This window comes from Propithecus coquereli, unplaced genomic scaffold, assembly GCF_000956105.1.
Source record: "Propithecus coquereli isolate 6110/MARCELLA unplaced genomic scaffold, Pcoq_1.0 Scaffold13, whole genome shotgun sequence".
NCBI lineage: Eukaryota > Metazoa > Chordata > Mammalia > Primates > Indriidae > Propithecus > Propithecus coquereli.
The window spans coordinates 2,042,278-2,062,767 of NW_012137191.1; the positions used below are offsets into that span (position 1 = coordinate 2,042,278).

The window sequence follows — 20,490 nt, forward strand, 5'->3', positions numbered from 1 at the left end:
TGCTATGTAATAGTTATTCCTTATCTGCCTTTACTAAATTCTACATTATTTCTACCTTATTTTTTAATACTAGGTTATTTATAAGAAATTTCAAATTCCCTGCATTGTTTCATCACTAAACCAAACAAGTCCTAATTCAACGGTTTCTGAGACGTGTATGCCAAAATATGTTACCTTCAATTCAAAGGTAAGTTTCCCTATCCTTTACAGATAAAAACAAGCATTTTTATTAAGGGCATTATATTTCTCATACTTGCTGTAATTACAGTTTTGAATGTATTCATTCTTAAAAGAACACATGGAACCATTGTTTCCATGTTCCAAAATTCATTTAGAGACCTTTGAAAAAGACACAAATGTTTTATTTTACACTCCCTCTTACCCATTCACATGCAGGATAGCTGTGAGCGTGAGCTATGAGAATCCCATTCTGGACAATTGTCTCAGTTCCTCTCTTCTGTGTAGAGTGCTGGGTGATGCTTTAAAAACAGGTTAATAACATTCTTAGCCCACTACATCTTCTATGGTGGTGACAAAAAGGAATAACACAGACCTCCTCAGCTTGCACAGTTGAAATATAGATACCACCACAAACTGGCACTTAAAACGCTTCCATACTATTATGATATTGTTGGTACTGTGGGGAACAGTGGACTAGGGAGTCAGGCATGCTTGGATTTGAATCCTCAGGCAAGTCACTCAACCCCTTGTGTAAAAATGAGGATCTATTCTGTGTCCTACAGGGTCTTGTTAGATTGTGCCTGGTACAGTGCCTCAGTTCAGTTAGGGCCTAAGATAGGTTACTTTTCCTTGTTTCTCCGCCAGCTTCTTTTTTGCATGGATTGAGTTTGAGAGTTTTAAAAGCCTTGTCTAAGAAAACTAAATAGATATCCCTGCCCCCACTCTCTTTTAACTCTAAGGATACAGCCAAAGTAATGCAACATGGAGCCAATTTTCTTTTCAGAGAGCATCTTTTAACTCTGCCTGATGCACCCGATAGGGGGCAGAGAGCAGTAAAATAGGGGTGGACGTCCTGGGCAAGTCACCTCACCTGTTGGAGCGAGTCGGGAGAAGAGCAATGGTCTGTCTCCTGTCCAGGGTTGTTGTGGGGACCCAGCGAGATGATGTAGGAAAAATGCCATGTGACTGGCTAGTGCCACATGGGCTCTTGCTGTGCCTGCAGTATATAAAATACGCTGTAGGTGAGCCAGATCTAAAGTCCCTCTGTGACAAGTGCCTAATGGCACGAGCTAGATAAGCTCTCTTAGAAAAGCTGTTTCTATTTTAGAGATCAAAACCCTCCTAATAATCAAATAATCCAGGGATTCTGAAGAGCTGTCAGATAAAAAGACAGCTCAGAAATGCTGGAGCGGTATCATTTTTATGGTAAAAATGTCTTTTCCTAATGTCTATTTTTTTTCTTTCTAATAGACCGTGTATGCGTTACCAACCATTGCATTTGCATTTGTCTGCCACCCGTCAGTCCTGCCAATTTACAGTGAGCTTAAAGAGTAAGAGATTTGTTTAATTTTTATATCTTGATTATTTTACATCCCCTCATTAATAGGCAAGTACTGTGTTAAAGTAAACAGATTGGTATAATGAACCACTGAGGATTCACCACCCAGCTTCAACATTTACCAACATTCTGCCATTCTTGAGCAAGTATTGTATTTTAAGAAACAAGAAAGCAAGAAAAATCAGAAAGCTGCAGTATTTTTTGGCCATAAACATAGAAAGTGACCAACCATGTTAGTTAATTTAATTCTTAAATTAAATTTTTAGTTTAATTTTTCAAAACTGTATTACTTAGAAGAGTTCAAATATTTATGTTGCTTTCCATTACTTATGCTTATAAGTGGATGATAATCTTCAGATTTATTTGTAAACTGCTAAATATGTTGTTTCTGATTTGCCTGTTGGTTTGGGTGGAAAAGCTGATTAATCAGACAATAAGAAAGTAATGTTAAGACTACAAACTAGAAAAAAGAATATTGTTATTCATTTTAAACTACTAAAATGATTCTGTAGATTTATTTCTGATTGCTGTTTTCAAGAAAACTAAAAGCCTGCTTATAAACGTCCTTATGTGTTCTCTTTTTAACCTACTGTTATCAGACTTATTCTATATAAAAGTAGTCATCATGGCATAACCTTAAACTCAGAAAAAATATACAATATAGTTATTTATTTCCATTTTGACAAAAATAAAGTCGATGTCATTTAGCATTGAATTCACTCACAATTCTTCCTCTTTCATATTTAATTGATACATGACTAAATTTTAAAATATCTACATCTATCTACATAAATATCATTTCTACTTTATAGTCCTCTATTTAGGCAATTTAAATATGTCTTTGGCATCTTTTAATAGTTTTAGCATTTAGTTTATAATTTTCTTAAGTGTATACTTCTCAGTTTTTCTTATTTTCCATATTCCCATGACATCCCAGGTTTCTTGTTATGACACAACAAAATGTTATGACTATCTGTGGTCTGTATTGAATACAAGTCCTGTAGATTTTCTGGGGCAGTTGAAGAATCTTAAAGGGTCATCTCAACCCCAGAGTAAACTTGACCTAAGGAGTAGAGCCCTCCATTATCGCAGCTATGATCTCCTGGTACTTCTTGCTCTGGTGACGTACAGACTTCCAGGTGTGTGCCTGGGGCTACTTGATGGGGAAACCAGAACCTAAACTGTAGCTTTGGAGACAGAACACCTGAGGTCAAGTTCCAGCTCTGCCACTGATCAATGGGGCTCAGAGAACAGCACTTGAATCTTTTCTGCCTTTTTTCCCATGCCCAGCCAGTGCGGAGATAATATCAAACACAAATACTAAAAAAATTACTATCTGCCCTTCAGATGAGAACTTGATATTCTTTCAAAAGAATGGGGAGAACGCTCAAGGGAGTACAGTTCCATGAATCTCTCCCTCACAATAACCAATCGATATGGAAGAAGTTGTTCTAAACTGGCATAATTGCCAGGAGAAATTTCAGCTGCTCAGATCTGCCCTAACCTGGTAGAAGGAAAGATAAGTTAGTATTGTTCAGTGTTAACACTGGTGCTTAAATTCAGTAAAATGATTTTTAACTTTTCAAATTCCTTTATCTTTGTTTTTAGCCGATCACAGAAAAAAATGCAGATGGTTTCAAACATCTCCTTTTTTGCCATGTTCGTTATGTACTTCTTGACTGCCATTTTTGGCTACTTGACATTCTATGGTAAGTCGTTTCTGCTGGTACATAAATATAAGTATTTTTAAATAAATTAGTAAAAGTCAGTATTAAAATAACTTTTAACATGGAAGCCAAAGAAAGCAACAAAGCTATCCGTTGGTTTTGCTGGTTTTTTTCTTCTACATAAAGCAAGTGGCAACGGTTCCTTAACATAGGCATGCAGACTGCAGAATAGAATAATTACTGGAACAATATACTGTAATTTTTTCTCCTAATAGTGTCCTCAAAAGAAATTGCATTTTAGAAGTGTGCCACTTTTAGTGAGGACAATTTAAAACTATATCAGAGAAGGCTTTCCTAATTGACACTGCAAATTGGGTCAGATGCCATTAATAGAAAAGAGAGACAGAGACAGATGTGGAAAGTGAGAAAGAGCACAGTGCTACACTCATGACACTCTGCGTTAATTAAAAATAAAATGCCTAATTGTTCACCAAAGTTGGAGCCTTGTAAAGATTTGAAGGAATGACATAGAAAGTTAACAGAAATGAAATCTGAAGAGGGGAACAAGCCTTTATTTATAACTTTTGCTGACTCTATGAACAGTTTACCTGTTTTTGCTACTACTTGATCCTTTCCTGTTCAAATTATCCTGTAGCTTTATTTAAAAGATCTTTCATTATCATTATAATTGGGAACCTAATTTAAAAACATATATTTCACAATCTTCTCTATTAAATAATATTTCTTTGGGGTATTTTTTTTTCATAAACACAAATGTCTCAAAATTTAAACACATTTAAAGATTATTAATTCAGCTTGGAGAGAAAGGCTACTCTGATTTTACAGTTAGTATTATCATTTTCACAAGGAATAGAGAATAACATTGTCTAATGAATTCATAAATACCATATTTAATTTTTTGCATGAAAATGTTGTTTCTAAGGTTCATGCAGAGTTGCAGGGCTGGGGGTGGGTAAAGGGAGGAAGAGAGAGAGAACTTAATGTTATTAATAGTTAAAACAGTCACACTGTTATCTTGTTCAAGGTATGATTTTTCTTTGTAAATCCCATTTCTTTTCACCTATAATAGAATACCAAACACTTTTATTCCTCTTAGGTTAAAGGAACAGGCTCAGCTATTTTTAATTGGTTATGAATTTTGAATCAGGGAAATTGGAACTAATGAGATTTTTATTATAATTTATGGTCCTTTCTCAGAAACTGAGACCAAGCTCTATAGTACAGATAAGCATTTGAATTCTAAGCCCAGAACCTTGAGACTGGGGCAGTGAGAAGCCCTCGAAAGAGACAGGAGAGGAGATGATCTCTTGTCAGAAGAGTGAGCGTTTTCGTGCTCTCCGTGACTGCCATTCCAGCTATGGTAGTCTTTGAAATAACACTTTCTGCAGTTCCAAGTTGAGAAAAAGTTCAAACTATTACATAAACTAATTTTTTTTTTTAAACAAGAAAAACATACATGGAAGAGAAGAATTATTTCCTAATAGTGGTTAAGTTCAGCTCACACCTCTGCTGCTGGGCCACCAGAAGTTGGGTTCTAGGAAGAGAGTTTGAAAGATGCCCCATGTGGCCTGCAGTCTCTCCTGCAAGACTGTGACTGTTGGGTGTGGTTTGAAGATTAGGCCCAAGTGGGGGAAAGTCTAGCTTAAGCAGAGGTTCGTGCTTCAACCGTATGTTTCATTTTTTTTTTTTTACTTCAGCATATTATAGGGGTGCAGATGTTTAGGTTACATATGTTGCCCTTGCCCCCCTCCCCCGCCAAGTCTGAGTTTCAAGTATGTCCATCCTTCAGGTGGTGCGCATTGCACTCTTTGTGTATGCAAATACCCGTCCCCTCCTCCCATCTCCCCTCCTCCCCCTCCCCCCTCGTATGTTTCATTTTTTAATACCATTGTACTCCTGGGTTTAGTTTAGTATAAATTAAGCATTCCCACTCTGTGCAGCTTTAAATTCCTTTTAGCTAAAGTTATATATGCACAGTGGAGCATGTCTCACACAGGGATTTTTCTTCTCAGCTTCATTAATTGTTTTAATAGGCACCTCAACACATTGCTTTCCTTGCCTTTTAGTTTACAAATTCTTTATTGTTCAGAAAAAACCAACTGTCATTCAGTCATGTACTTTTGTCTCCTTTCAAAACCCTCTTTTCCCTTGTTCAGAAACTGTGCAGTCAGACCTCCTTCACAAGTACCAGAATAAAGACGACATTCTCATCCTGACAGTGCGGCTGGCTGTCATCGTCGCTGTGATCCTCACGGTGCCTGTGTTGTTTTTCACGGTGAGTAAAGGCCTCCGTGCAATATGAGAAAGGCCGAGGTCTCGCCTTTCCTCCTGCCTTCCGGAGCCTGTTGCAGAGAAAGCTTCCCCCAGGTAACTTTCCTGGGATATTGAAACTGCATCCGGGAAGGATCCCAAGACTGAGTTCAGGCTCTTTGGAAAGCAAGTGGCATCAGTGAGTCAGTGTAGCCTCTGATGGAGTGAATCTCTATTTTAATTAATTTGTCCCTCTTTTTTATGGAGAAACATAGATAGAATGTTTGGATCTCAGTCATTCATGACAGTAAAATATAGAAGGACCAGAAGGGAACACTTAATTCTTAGATAAAACAGAGACAGAAATTACCCCTCCCAAAAGAAAACTACTATTCATAAATAAAAATACTTTGCATCTTAAGTCAAGCCCCCATACTTCCAAAACTGTTAAGCTACCTATAAATTCACTAGACATTACAAAACATTTTACAAATTCCTATGGACCAATAAATGAATTTCTCTGCCAAGAAAGGTGGAGGTTGGCATGCTATTGGTCCTTACAGAATCTGTTTTCTTTCCTACAGGTTCGTTCATCTTTATTTGAACTGGCTAAAAAAACAAAGTTTAATTTATGTCGTCATACTGTGGTTACCTTCATACTATTGGTTATTATCAACTTGTTGGTGATCTTCATACCCTCCATGAAAGATATTTTTGGGGTCGTAGGTATGGCTTTATGACTTTGCACCTGTCATTCTACAGCAGCTGTTTAAAGCTGCAGTTTCTCAATGATAACTCTAAACTTTCTCTCCTTTTTTTATTTTACAGGAGTTACATCTGCTAATATGCTCATTTTCATTCTTCCTTCATCTCTTTATTTAAAAATCACAAACCAGGATGGAGATAAAGGAACCGAAAGAATTTGGGTATGTCTTTTGCCAGCCACTCTAACGTTCTTGATTAGTTTTCCACTTAAATTTACCAAATAAAGAGTCCATCTCTCCACCATCTAAGACTACTTTCAGTGGCCTTGAAGGGAAACAGCAGCCCTGTAGCTTTCCCACTTAGGAGATTTAAAATATCACATCAAAATCTTCTCCATTCCCTCAAAATCTCTCTTCTGGTTTTATTCTTACTGTGCCTCAGCTTTTGTTCTGCCCTAGGGCATGGCCAGCCAGGAGAATGGACGTTCATCCTCCTGTGTCTCCAGAGGGCGATGCCTTGTCATTAGCAAGATCTGAAGTGGAGAGGGACTCCAAGATTTTATGCAGTGTACTGTTTCTGTACGATTTCTGGTCATGTAACTTCTCCCGACAGCCAGGGAACATGCAATGCCTTAATGAAAATGTCTAAGTTAGCTTAAAGAGTCTTGTTATGATTTGACAGAAATGCTTTGGAGCAACAGACCTGGATTCAAAAACTACCTTTCTATATTGGGATTCTTGTTTCTAGGTCTGGTGAAGTTCAAGGGCATCTTGAATGTGGTGCACTTGGAGACAGTGAGGGAAGCAGGGGTGAAGTGGCTGCTACCTGAGTCCCTTCTGGAGCACCATTTTGCTCAGCCTCAGAGAAGGCTTCTCAGCTACCCTCCCAGCTAGTGTAAGCACCATAATTGAACCTGTTATCCGAGTCAACAGATCCACATGATAGATCATAGGCAGAGGGATCATCCTGCGCATTTCAGGGAAGCAGCATTAATGCCAGTAGAGCATCCTGTTCCCCAAGAGGATCACCCCAGAAGCCATAAGTCTAGAACCCCTCTAAGCCCTACCTGTAGGGGCCTCATGAAGACAGAGAGGAAGGAGCATTCACTCTAGCACAGCAGAAAAATAGATCCCAATTAAATCTGAAAATGGAGGAGACCTGTTGCCTTGAATCCTCTGAGCCTCTCCAACCCTGCTCCCATAATAAAACTGGTAGTAGGGTCTACCGAATGGCCTTAGACAAGTGCCTGTCATGTAGGGACCACCGGGAGTTAGGCCAGACCCACGATGGTGCTTTATCCTTGTCCCCACAGACTCACTGGATATGCTCAAGGCCAAGCAATTTATCATCTCATGTTCTCCAGGTTTTGGATTTAGTAATCCAGCCCCTGTGGCCTTTACCAGCCCTTCGAGTGCCGTAGTTTTTGAACAGCTATTTCCTATTTCATTTGCCCAAATCTACTTTGCTTTGCATGTCTTTTTTCCACTTTTTCAAACAGAAACGTTTGCCTGCCCGTGATAAGCTAGGTTGGTAGGGAGCGAGATAACAAAATGACCTGGATATTTTCCAAGGTCTGTTTTTTTGTTTGTTTGTTGTAATCTCAGTTTGAAAGAAGCTGTAAAGACACCCATCATTTGTGGAATGGATACACTAGTGGTGACCATGAAGTCAAAGAACAAAATGTAGAGGCTGAGGTACTTAGCTTGTTTTTCTTCTTTTTCCATCTATGCAGGATCAGAGTCACACAATTTTAGAAAGATCCTTATAGTTCAGCAATGGTTGTGACAAACTCCAAACACAAGGGGACACAAAGGGAGAGGGAAAACATTTCTATTTTTTTTCCCCAGGTGCAGGTGGAAAATATTTGCTGCCCTGAAAATAACCCTTTCTGTTGTTGCAGGCTGCCCTTTTCTTGGGTCTGGGGGTATTGTTCTCCTTGGTCAGCATTCCCTTGGTCATCTATGACTGGGCCTGCTCGAGTGGTGACGAAGGCCACTGAGACCAGCCGAGGAAAGAAAACATTCCTGTCATCTGCTCAATCAAGCCCCCACACATCAGCAACGTCTCATCACTTCTTTTGCAAGTTTACAGAAGCAAACAAAAATTTACAGGATATTTAAAACAGAATAACTCTTTGGTCACAAAATAGAGACCTGTTTCTATAATGGGTCGAGTCCCTCCAAGATTTGGGATCAATTTAGGGATTGTGGGATTTTTTTTTTTTTCAAATTTCATGCAAGCGTATTTCCCAGTACTTTTCACAGTCAATTATTTTTCACCCTCCTAACTCTATGTTTTGTGGCTTCACAGTCTCTTAGAACTTTGAAAACATGATCATCAATCATGTTTATTTATTATACATCCAGATTCTGAAATAATTTTCCTACTGATGTTCAGACTCACACTATCTGTACCTTTTTAGAAGAGAAAAGAATCTTGAATTGTATATATTTATTTTGCTTTACAGAAAAAAAAAATGGTTTCGTAAATAATTTGCCTATTTTGGTTAACATAGCACACAGGGATAATCATCTGAGAGTCATGGGGCACGTGCCACTGTAGGATCAGAGCATGCCCAATATTTGAGGTGGCTCTGATCACCTGGCAGCTGAGCGTGGACAGTCCAGTGGCCTTGCTGGTACTATATCCCAGCCCGTACAGAGACATTCTCTAGCCAGTGTTCTCAGCTGGGAAGCAGGTGAGAATGATTCTTACCTTGGTAATTAAATTAAGCCACACATTTGAGTAATATAGCAATTGAAGTTTTGTTTCCCTCTTGGCAACTTGCGTCAAAGTTACTCTAGTCTGAGTCGACTTTTGCTGAGGAAGACCCATGGCACCTGCTCTGAAAAGATTGTCCAAAATACCTAAGAAAATATTCCTCTGATGCAGATAGCCTTCAACCCTCCACCTGTATTGCTGAAGGGAGGAAAAAAATGTTTTAGTAAATTATAAGCCCAGCAGCTTTTAGTCATGTCCACCAGCTGTTTGCACAGAGAATAATGTGTACCTAAGGATGATCTAAGATAAGTAATTCCTGTTTTATATTGGGTACTTTAGGGAAGTCTTTAAAAGACTTGTTTTATATCTATAAATCTAGGTTATTACAAATGTAAGATTTTTGTACCTTAAATAAGCCTCATTTCTATTTCTTCTCCATTAACTCTCCAGAGTCTTGGGAAAAAACCCTCAGACATAGTCTTTGTGAAGAGCATCTGACAAAATCAGTGCGTACCTTCCAGTGCGTACCTTCCTTCCCCCAGATGGGGAAGACAAGAGGACTTTAGTGTCTGTGCTGTTGCTTCTTCTCATCCCCAACCAAGGGGTGGGCCATAACTGCCTGCCCCAACTGACCCATGCAGGAGGACAGAGTTGCCTCATACTCTCATCTCTCCTAAAGGGAGTAGAAGGAAACTACAAAGAGACTGAAAGAGAAGGGAGTTTGGGACAAGGTAGCTGGGAAAGGAATGAGGGACAGCAACCAGGGCTGCATTCCCCTAAGCTGAGCCATCACCTGTCATTGGATTGTCCATAGCCTACATATGGCAAAAACTGTGCATGTTCCATGAGCTGGTCTCTTAGAGCAAGACTTGTGTTTTATCTACATTCTGGTTGAATTTTCCAAGCACATAAGTTCACCGAGCACAGATTTCTTATCTGGTGATAGGTAGAATCTAACCGCGGATGTTGGCAGAGCTTTCAGGCACTTTGTTCCTTCCCAACTCAAATCCCAAAGGGACTTTATTCTCACCAAGAATAACACAGAACTGTCTTATAGATGAGGCAGGAATGGAAGCACCTGTCATGATCCTCTTGGGGGAGAAAGAAAGGTTATTTCCTGCATTTCATTGTCATAGAGCTTTTAATACAATGCTACAGAATTACATCCATATTAGGTCAGAGTTCAGGTATTTAGATATGAATACCTAACCTAGGAAATTCCATAGCCATCTCTGTCCTTTTCAGAAATGTTTTCCATATTATATGAGCAATGGTAGAAACCAAGCAAAACGAGATTCAGTCAGCCTTTAGGGGCTTGGGAAGAGCACCAAGTAATGAAATAGCCAGGTTGTGGGATGAGCCTACATGTAAAAATACATAGTTTAGTTGTCAACTATATCATGCTACTTTCTGTTTTCCTCATTACTTTATAACAAATCATTTTACACTCACAAAGTCAACTTAGAAAATTTTCATTAACTCTGGGATGTGTAGTGATTATTTTTGGATCTCTGGGTTTTATGTGTCAGTACAAGGCATTTTTATTATTTAAAATATATTTATTTAGAGGAGGCACCTTGTTGTTGATGTCTGTAAGATCACATATTTTTAAAACCTCCTTTGTATGTTTATCTAAGTTTGTTGGCTGAATATAATAGACCCTACTGTAATTTGTCAAATATCGCTGATTACATCATCTGTGTGGGATTAGTTGTAAAGTGTACTGCTCTTACTCTTGTTCAGAATAGTGAACTGGTAGCCAAAAATATGTGTATTACAGATGTTAGGTAGAATTTAAACAGCACAGTCAAGTGCTATAGAAATTTTTCTGCTAAATTAGTAGACTAAAGGATACTATACCTTAGCCATGGGGAGTAGCACGTTTTCCTTTGGTAGATAGGATCTCTACACTAGTGAACATTGCCAGTTTCAGACTTTGGATTTAGAACTGTTCTCTAGTTATTGTAACACAGAATACTGTCAATCCCTATTTTACCGACTATTACTTATTGGAAGTGGGGGTAGTGAAAAATGCACAGGAAGGGAATCTACTCTTTTTAGGCACCAGCAGTCCCCACTTTATAAGGAGGTCATATTCTAAAATGTTAAAAGTTGGTTATTTGCAACCTGGAATGTATTTTCCTTTAGAGATCAGGTAATCCATGGTGGTTAGGGCCCCCAGACCAGTTAGAAAAGATTATAAAACCCATAGTGTAGCTGAAATAGAATAATGTAATAGGCTTGCTAAAGAACCTAACCACCAAATACAATATGGTTTCTAGGGGATATTTGTTCAGAGTTGCCAGCTAACATTGCCTCTAGTGGGCTGTAAACTGCCAGGGACATTTCTTCAGATGGTACCTTTTCTTTTCTCTGGAGGTCTCAGGCTTGGCCTACCTGCTTCTATTTGTATGATCTTTGTTCCTATAGCTCTTCTCCTTCCCTGCCCACGACAGAAAAGGATGTTGCTGCATAGCTTCTCCCAGAGGCCAGTCGAGGCCAGCACACAGCACTTCTAATGGTTTTAGTGCTAGTAACCACAGTCTAACTGCCCAGTAATCAGATGGGGAGCAAAAAAGGTCTCTACCCACTTCCCTAATTTACATTTACAGACCCTGTTGAGAAAAAGGCACAGATGGGTGATGATGGTGGCCTTGGGGTGGACACAGGACTGTGGTGAGAGGCCTCAGTGTTTCCGAGGGCACCTCAGACCCAGGACTGACTTCTTTCTGGAGTTGGACTCAAGCCTCTAAGCCAGTGGTTCTCACAGTGTGGTCCCCAGAGCAGCAACATCTGGGACCTTGTTAGAAAGCAGATTCTCAGCCCCAAGCCCAGACACAGTGAAATCAGAAGCTGTCAGGGTGGGGGCCCAGCAATCTCTGTTTAACAAGACCTCCCGGTGATCCTGACATTCGGCAAGTTTGGGCACCACTGCAAGCCAAGTGGTCTCTCCCTTTTTTCCCCATGAGTCCTACCTCGGAAGATGGTTCCTAGGATTCATGAGGCAAGAAATGGGAACTAGGACTTAGGGAGGGAAGGAAAGGGCCTCGGCAGCGGAGGTCTCTGCAACGGCAGAAAGTGAGGGGCTCAGGTGCTGCCAGCTGGTTGCTCCCCTCCCGCTGGAAACGCCGGCGCAGGTGCACGGTCGAAACTGAAGGCTGCCCACACTCGGCTGTTCCTTTGGGCTGAGGCACAATAATACTATATTTTTTAAAGCTGCGAAGAGATGAAAGTAAGGCTTTTCTTGTTGAGGGAAATTAAAAGAAAATACCCTTTGTAAGTGCAACCTTAGAGGAAACACTGAATTCCTGGCAGGAGTGAGTTCTCCAGAGTGTCTGTGTTCCTGGTGTGGCAATAATCCTGTCTTATTTTAAAAGTGAATTCTCTGCTGAAAGGTCTGCACTGCTTAAGGAGCAACAAACTGCTCTGAAAAGAATGAAGAGCTCAATTCCATTTCTGGGGGCACAATGTTGGACGGGCACATTTAGTTGGAGTGGGAGGTCAGAGATAGGATCGTATACTTGATATTATGCCTTAGAGCAAAACCTATTAGTCTCCCTGAGTTTATCAATTTTAATGGCTTGAGGCTTACATAGAAAGGGTATAATCTTTAAGAAAATAATTCCCCTATTCAAGCTGACAGTAAGTGTTTAGCCACTTTCAAAACAAAGAAGACACAGACTATATCATTTAGCAATACTAATGATTTTCCTTAGGAAAGGCAGATCTGCGAATCCTTTAGCAACAGAATATACTTCCTCTAAAATACAGTGAATTATTTATAACAATATAAGGCTTTTGGGTACAAATTGGGGGCGGGGTGGCTAACAACTGAAAAATATCACTAAATCTGAAAGAGAAAGTTCTTGGAAAACACGTAAAATTCACAAGGTACAGACATTCTCCTTCTTCAGGGTTTTCACTGAGGAAGGGCTATGAAACTGGGCCCATCTGTATACAAGTTCAAATTTATGTTTTTAAAGGAAGAATCTATGCAGCTGAGGCTTATTGTAGGAAATACTTCATTTGTATATAAATATATTGTAAATAAATAGGAGACTGTATATTTTTGCAGTTGTTGATCCACGGAAATAGAAGTCTCTAGTATCCACATATAAAGAATAAATGTTTCATATTAGTGGTTTCGTTTGGGAATTAGAAAAACTTTCATTCTCTCCCAGGTAACATAGTTCTCTCAGTATAAACTTGGAACCTAAAACATTACTTAATTGTTTAGAAAAAGAAATGTTTGAGAAATAGTTGCATTGATTTCTTGTGCTGGTATTAAGATCAATTATTTAAAAGGTAGTTCTCTGAGCTACAAATAAGGAATATTTAGACCCAAATCATTGTCATAAAGAAACAGATATACCCAAAATGACAAATCATTTCTTCATAATGCTCTTTCACTGTTGACACTGATACCACTACACAGTATTTATGAAAACAGAAGTTGGGGGAGAAGAATGTTTGTTTTTTTTTTTTCAAAATTGAACTGCTACATTTCCCAAACTTTGGGATTTTTGAGAAGGGAGGAAAAACCTGAATATTAACTATGAGCACAAATTTGAAGGAAAGAAAACAAAGAACCGTTATTTTATCAAGATTTGAAAGTCTTGCATGTTTGCCTTTTATTTTAGTGTTGACACCAACATAGACTGTCTTACGTAATTTTTTCCCCAAACACTTGAATCTTAATCTTTGGTACATAATTCACTCTCTAGAGTCCAGTGTACTTTAGACTTCATCTGAGTCCAGTACATGTAGCACACCACTGTTTTATTAATGTAAAAACCTTGTAAATGAATTTCAGATGGGTGATTTAAGTGAGTCAGAAATCACAAAACTTTGCTATTCATAGTTAATCAAATAGAGTTGGGGTTTTTTCAGGGTGTGGTGTAAATAAAGAAATGTAAGAAGTTCTGTTCTATAACTGCTCTGTTAACATAGTTTTTAAACATTAAAAATGTGAACTGAAAGTATTTATGAATTTTGTGTTTATTTTGGGGGGGTGCAACGCTAAAACGGGGCAGTTGAGTACCATATACACTATTCAGGATTGCTAGGAAAAGGTTTGTACGTACTTGTCAGTGTTCTAGATCATGAAAGCTTATATTTAAGTGCTCAAACTTAAATATAAAATAATACTTCTGCTAGACATCTATCTGGTCTGAAATATATTCTATATTCCTCCATTCTTCATAATCAGAGTAGGTTGAACATAATGAATGTTTCCTTTTTTAACTCAAGTTCATCTCTTAGTATTAATTTCTGTCCTATGTTATAGGAGGGAATCTAGTCTCCCTCTTAGACTTAGAAAAGCTTTATGAGATGAACAAGATGGCCAGAGTCTGATATCCAAGTTCTTCTTATGAACAGGCACAGAAATAGCCTGGGCCTTGCATGGTGTGGCTGGGTGTGAGGCCCACCTTGATTCTCCCTGGGCTGTCCAGGTGATGGTAGCCCATTCTGCGGGGCCACGTTGGCACACACGTGGAACTCAAGGAAGAAATTCAGGGCACAGGAGTCTAAGCCGTGTACTCCAGTCTAGCTTCATTAGGAATAAAGCTGATATTTTTATCCTTACATGCCTCCGGTGTCTACTTCCTAAAAAACCCCAAGGGCCAAGGGTGTGAGTGAGTAATTATGACTTTCAAACCCAAGTGGTGGTAAAAGTTCGAATAATCAAAAGGCTTTGAGACTATGAGCAGATTTTGTTCTAAATCAAAAGGACCAGTCCTGCAGTGCCTTTGATAGTTCTGACTTCTTTCACGATCGTTCCATGCGTGTGTGCCAATACTGTTCTATTCCTCCGTATGTTGCACATAATTGTTGGGGTACGGTTATTCTCCCTCTTTCCAATGGAATAAGCTATGGGCTTAATGATAACTTTGCAACTCAGGGGTCCTGTTTACTTACCATCTACATGCATAATTGTGTTCTGCCTGGGTAGCATAGTCTGGAAGGAATGGATTAGGCCCAAATAACTAGGCCAATTTTGTATACCAATTTTTTAGACTTTTATTAGTTTAAATTTCAGACTAATCCAAATTGGTAGAATATTCTTCTCTTATGTAGGGTCAGTACAACATAAAAATAACCTGCCAAATTATCAAAATGTATTATGAAGCTACAGTGCTTAAAACAGATTCGTACTCGTATGGAAGTAAACAAATAGATCATAATAGAGAACACATAAATGGCCCAAATTATACCAGAAAGGTGGCCTTTCAAATCAATGGGGAAAATGAAGGTTATTCCATAAATGATGGAAAAATGGCTAGTTTTTGAAGAAAATAAAGCTGGATCTCTGTATTACCCCTTATATCTAAATAGAACTCAAATACATTTAAGACTTTAAATAACACGTGGGTTAATATATCTATCTTTTACAAGTGTAAAACCATGACTCTCATATAAAGTAATCATGTCAAAAATTTTATTTAGCTCATTATGAATGAAGGAATAAGTAAAACGTTTTTTTAAAAAATGGTTCAAAAGAGAATTCAAAGAACAGATACATGTATCAGCAATCAGGAATGTTGAAATGAATTTGCAAATAGCTGCAAAACTGGCCTTGTCAACAAGGGGAATCAACTGCATCTCAACCAGACAGAATTTATTTATATCTCTGGGCATCTTTATCAGTTTTCTATAATTTATAGGGTTATAAAGTAGCTCAAAGACCAAAAAAAAAATGTGTACAGAATCAGATAACCCAGAAGGAACACCTAATATTCTATTGAAATTACACCCAGTGATCTTTTCTGCCCCTTTTAAAGTCTTTCCAATTTTCCTAACAACTTCCCCCTTTATGACCATAGAATCTCAAAGATTACTCTGGGTCAAAAAAAGACGGTCTCATCAGCTTTGGCCTGCTTCTTTGCATAGGTGCAGCAAGAATGTTAATTAACCATACAGGCTTCCTTGAGTTTGCTTTGCAAATGTAGAGCTGTGCAGCATTGAACAGCTACTGGAGCCACAGAATTGTACTTTTAAGTCTCCATCGTTTGCTCAGGGCTTGCTCAAGGCCAGAAACTCTATCATATTTCAACTGCACTATCTATAAATTCAGGCAAATACCTCTCTACATGAGTTGCCCAAAATTTGCTAAGGTTCCTGGCCTGCCGGGAAGCGTCCTTTCTTACCACCCAACTGATGGGGACCCTATAAACCAGTTTTGGTACTCAGCTTTGGTACTCAGTTTTGGTACATAGTTTATAACCTTAGAAGGTTGGTAGTGGGCCACGTTTTCTGGGAGGGTTTTGTAGGCATTGGCTCCGTAAAATCAAACTTTGTTCCTTAGAGTTGTTTGACATACTTGTTAAATGACCATCTTTCTCAAATAGGACATCCCACGTAAGGCCATGGCTACACAACGAATTTTGTCATTATATACCTGGACAGAAGAGACTCTTGTTGAACCTATGCAAATAACTACATTGCCATGAAAAAGGCAGGGGACTCAGTCACAGGTTTTAAATTCAGGGGTGGGAGAGAGTTCCGTGACAAGCAGAAAAAATGTGTTTAGTTTCCCTTTGAAAAGGCAGAGTCTACTGAATTGCTGTAGACTAAAGATAGCTTAAGAAAGAAAAATGGCTTCCTCATACATCCAGAAAACAGAGCGTTAAAATGGCATCAACCACAACCACAGTAAACATTTTCCTCATCAGCTCATTCTGCTGTTTATAGTTTTGCTCTGCTGAGTCTTGGATCAGCATTCTGCTTTCACAAAGTTGTCTGCTTCTGGATTTAAAAAAGTCCAGTAAATCCTCACTTACTCCATAGGTACAGACCGAAAGTTGTCTAAGTAACGTTAGCTCAGAAGTTTGTACCCAAGAGTCTATTCTTTGAGACACCGACAGTTTAATGTAGTTGGCACAGTCCTTTTCCCTGAGACTCTGGGGCTACCTTTCTTTGCTAAAGAACCAGATTTTGGCCTCGGGCAAGTTTATAGTTAATAGCAGAGCGTTGGGCAATTTTCAGGAAACAGAAACCTATTTGATAACACCGGAAGGCTGTAGTTAATTTACTACAAATAACTAATGATTACCCATTATATCTTAGGTATCCTTCCAGATAACCTTGCAGGGCTGTGTAGTATTACACTGAAAGGTCACCCGGCAATCTTTTTTGCTCATTTCAAAGTTCTTCACAATTTTTCTGTCAAAATATGTATATCTATATCTTATATATATAATATCTTGCAGTGGGGAAGGCCTTTCTTGGTATAAAACATAGGAGCCACAAAGAAAGTAATTGATCAATAAATATTTTAAAAACTGTATGTGACAAACAAAAATGTCAAAGTTCAAAAAATCTAAAAATCCAAATAGGAGACAACACTAACATTTGTCAAGCACACATTGCAACTGATGGAACCTGCCTCTCAAGTTTGAGGTTCAAATTATTCAAAGCATCCTCCTGGCCAAATCACCAGGACATCCACCATCTTTCTTTGCCACCTCCAAATTGTCCAAGAACTTAGAGACGTTTGACTCCAGAGTCCTCAGCTTCTAAACTTCAGGCAAAGAGAGAACTGGTGAATTGAATCAGTTCGTGGAAGGCTTCTTTCCCACCTTAGTTGCTTCTGTGGATGCCATGCGGTGTCCCTGTCGAACGCCGGCAAGGAAATTCATTACACCTGTGTCTACTGCTGCACTCGTGCCCTCACAAGTCTACAAATCTAGAAGGGCCAAAGCGATCGAGGAAGGACGAGTCCAATCCACGAGGTCCTATGGTGGCTGTCACTTTCAGAACCCAAGCAAAGTATAGCTCCTCAGTTTGCCACCAGCAGCCTCCCAATCCTTGCCCCCCAGGCTGTGTGGTGCGGGAAGGGCTTCCATTTATACCTGCGCCCTGTGTTAGCGCCAACCCTCTCCCTTTAGCCCGTGGCCATGGGCTTTGAAACCTATTATTGGTTCCACTCAAGTTCTACTCCTGATGTCCTCCCCTTTGGACCTTTTAAGACTGTTTCCTGCCCCTTCCAAGTCATCTCAATCCACAAAAGAGGTCCTGAAAATAGTAAAACTCAAAAGAGAAGGAATTAGGTAGGAGACAACATTATCCTCCCAGGAGGCTTCCCGATGCCTCTGCAAATTTCCCTGATCCGTTCAACAGTCTTTGGTGCGACACATCAAGGAACATTTGACTTGGGGCAGTCATGTTAAACCCCAGACACATTCTTGTTATAATACATCCTTCCCTTGCAGGGATGCCTGCCTGCTTTGCTCCCATTTAGAGCTTAGGAGAGGCCATTCGATCGATTTTTTCTTATTTAAAAGTAACTAATGTCTTTACAAAGAAGCACCTAGAAGCTTCTTAATGTTTTTCCCAAGCAGCCCTTGACTATATAGCATAGAGCTAACCTCCTTAATAAATCAAGAGCTTCTAAAAATCACTAAGGAAAAAAAAACTAATTAAAAAATAGGCTGCAATCACTTATGTCATAGAAGGTGATAAAAAAAATTAAAATAAGAAAAAATAGGCTGCAGAAATATAAAAGGAGCTACCAGAAAAAGAAATAGAGATGTTCAATCTAACACTCTAACCCTTAATTAAATAAATGCAAATTAGAATGTCTATATGATACCTTTCTTTCCCCTTTTCATGCTGGCGAAGGCTAAAACAGTTGCTATTATAGTTTTGGTAAGAGTGTAAGAAACAGGAATTTTTCATATGCAGTTGGTGAGAGTGTAAACTGCTGCAACCTTTTTGGAGAGCAATTAATACTGTAAATGCTCTTAACCTTTGTCCCATCAATTCCAGGTCTGTGAATTTTTCTCACTCACAAGAGATATAAGAATATGTGAACGATATAGCCGTCAGATTGTTGTCTTCTCTCCTCATCTTGATTCATAGTTCAGTCTTTCTTCTTTTACTGTTTCTGTTGTCCCTCTGTTTCTTCATCTCTTCCCTTTTCTTAATAAGCTCTTGAGCAATCCTTATGTTTACACTCCTCCCAACCAGACCCAGTCCCCAGGGCCTGTTTTCCATATTCAGGCTCCCAGCTAGCTTAGCTCCCTACTACAGGTAGAAACTAGAGACATTACTTGATCCCATGCATCAGGAAATATTAATTGGTAGATCCCTGTTCAACCGCAGTTTAGTTCTTCATAGCTAGCTTCAAAATGGTAGTGGGTAGGTTTTACAAGTTTTATGAATTTAGGATAGCTTGAAAAACTAATTTTGCCAGGGCCCTATCTCAGACCAATTAAATCATAATTTCTGGTGCTGTAGCGAAAGGTTTTAAAGATTATCCAAAACCTAAGATGAAGAGAGGACATAATATTAGATTGGGCAATTATTTACCAGTCCTGGCCGAAGATGATTTAATTATCTAAAGGAATACATTTTTGTTTGCTGTGTTATCTACCATTGACTAAGGCCTAGATTCTGTGATGTTATACATTACATGTTATTTGTTAACTTAGAGATTTTTTTTTCTGGTAAAGATGCAAATGATTTCTGCCCAGTAGAAAAATCATCTCAAAGGTTTTGTATCTAATTTAGCAATTTATTCTAGCATTCCTATATGCCTACAAACACCCAGTTCCTCAAAATGCTTTTTGAACCAGTTTTTCCATCTTACTTCAGATTGGCTGTGTGTGGCCTTTGGCTTATTATTTTTATTAAGAAAACTATCCATAGGACATGAAATTCCTATGTCTGTTGTGATAGTTTATGTGGCCATCCTTACTGTCCCCCTAGTATTATCTTTGATTTTCAGCCTTTCATTCATAATATGGGCACCCTGGACACTGGGTAATTTTTTGATACATTCTTGATGGGCAAAATATATCTTAACTGAAGACAAATATTGCAATTCCAATTTTTAAAAAACATTATGCAGGCCAAACAAAACACATTTGAGAGCAAGATAGGCCCCTGACCACCAATTGGTGACGCTTTCCTCAGTCAGGCACACTGGAAGCAAATTAGACCTGTATGAACAGCTTGGCATTTGGAAATTGAGCATCAGAGAAAGTATTATGTACTGTACCTACCTTTTAAAAGGATGCTTCTAGGTAGTTTAGAAGCAGTCTTTTATGCCTGAGGAAGCAGCTTGCTTTTACTTTTCAAACATCAAAGTTTTTATTCGAGGTAAAGGTTTGTTTTCCTGTGGCATCCTGATGGTTTGGAACAGCATAAAGGAAAAGTTAGATCTACTTTCCATTCGTAGTTTTCAAAGACCCCTTTGACAGTCAAACAATGTCCTTATTCCTGGATCTTTTCCCTTAGAGATTTTCAGCGGCACTCACTCTGTGATCTACATACCTGGGCATTTAGCATGCCCCACCAGGCCCCAGAATGGACCAGTGACTGACATGTGTGGCCTGTAAGTGGCACAGAAACATTAACCCCTGCAGGGGACGGCGTGGAGATAAGCGCACAGCCCCCCCACCCCCACCCACACCCCCCTTGGCCTTCCTTGCTTGACTCCTTCCCTTCTTAGCCCTACTTCCTGATAAATCACTTTCACATAAATTCTGTCCTGGGATTTCCTTCTGGAAAACCCAACCAAACACATTAAATTTGCCTCAGCCCACAGTATCTATAGGTTATATTTGAAATGATCACTTTCTTCCCTATAGTTTGGAGCTTTCT

The 20,490-nt window shown here is 39.1% G+C and overlaps 1 protein-coding gene across 4 annotated transcripts in view; it reads left to right on the forward strand.

Annotated features, from left to right (window-relative positions):
* The window catches only part of SLC38A1 (solute carrier family 38, member 1), a 64,165-nt gene extending 54,825 nt beyond the window's left edge, over nucleotides 1-9,340 (forward strand). For all 4 annotated transcript variants that reach the window (XM_012638468.1, XM_012638469.1, XM_012638470.1 and 1 more), the window contains 7 exons: nucleotides 74-187; nucleotides 1,432-1,511; nucleotides 3,128-3,228; nucleotides 5,364-5,482; nucleotides 6,042-6,183; nucleotides 6,286-6,383; nucleotides 8,063-9,340. In XM_012638468.1, the coding sequence (XP_012493922.1) occupies nucleotides 74-187; nucleotides 1,432-1,511; nucleotides 3,128-3,228; nucleotides 5,364-5,482; nucleotides 6,042-6,183; nucleotides 6,286-6,383; nucleotides 8,063-8,161 (753 nt within the window). In that variant the 3' untranslated portion in view covers nucleotides 8,162-9,340. The remainder of the gene's footprint in view (nucleotides 1-73; nucleotides 188-1,431; nucleotides 1,512-3,127; nucleotides 3,229-5,363; nucleotides 5,483-6,041; nucleotides 6,184-6,285; nucleotides 6,384-8,062) is intronic.
* Nucleotides 9,341-20,490: the final 11,150 nt, after the last annotated feature.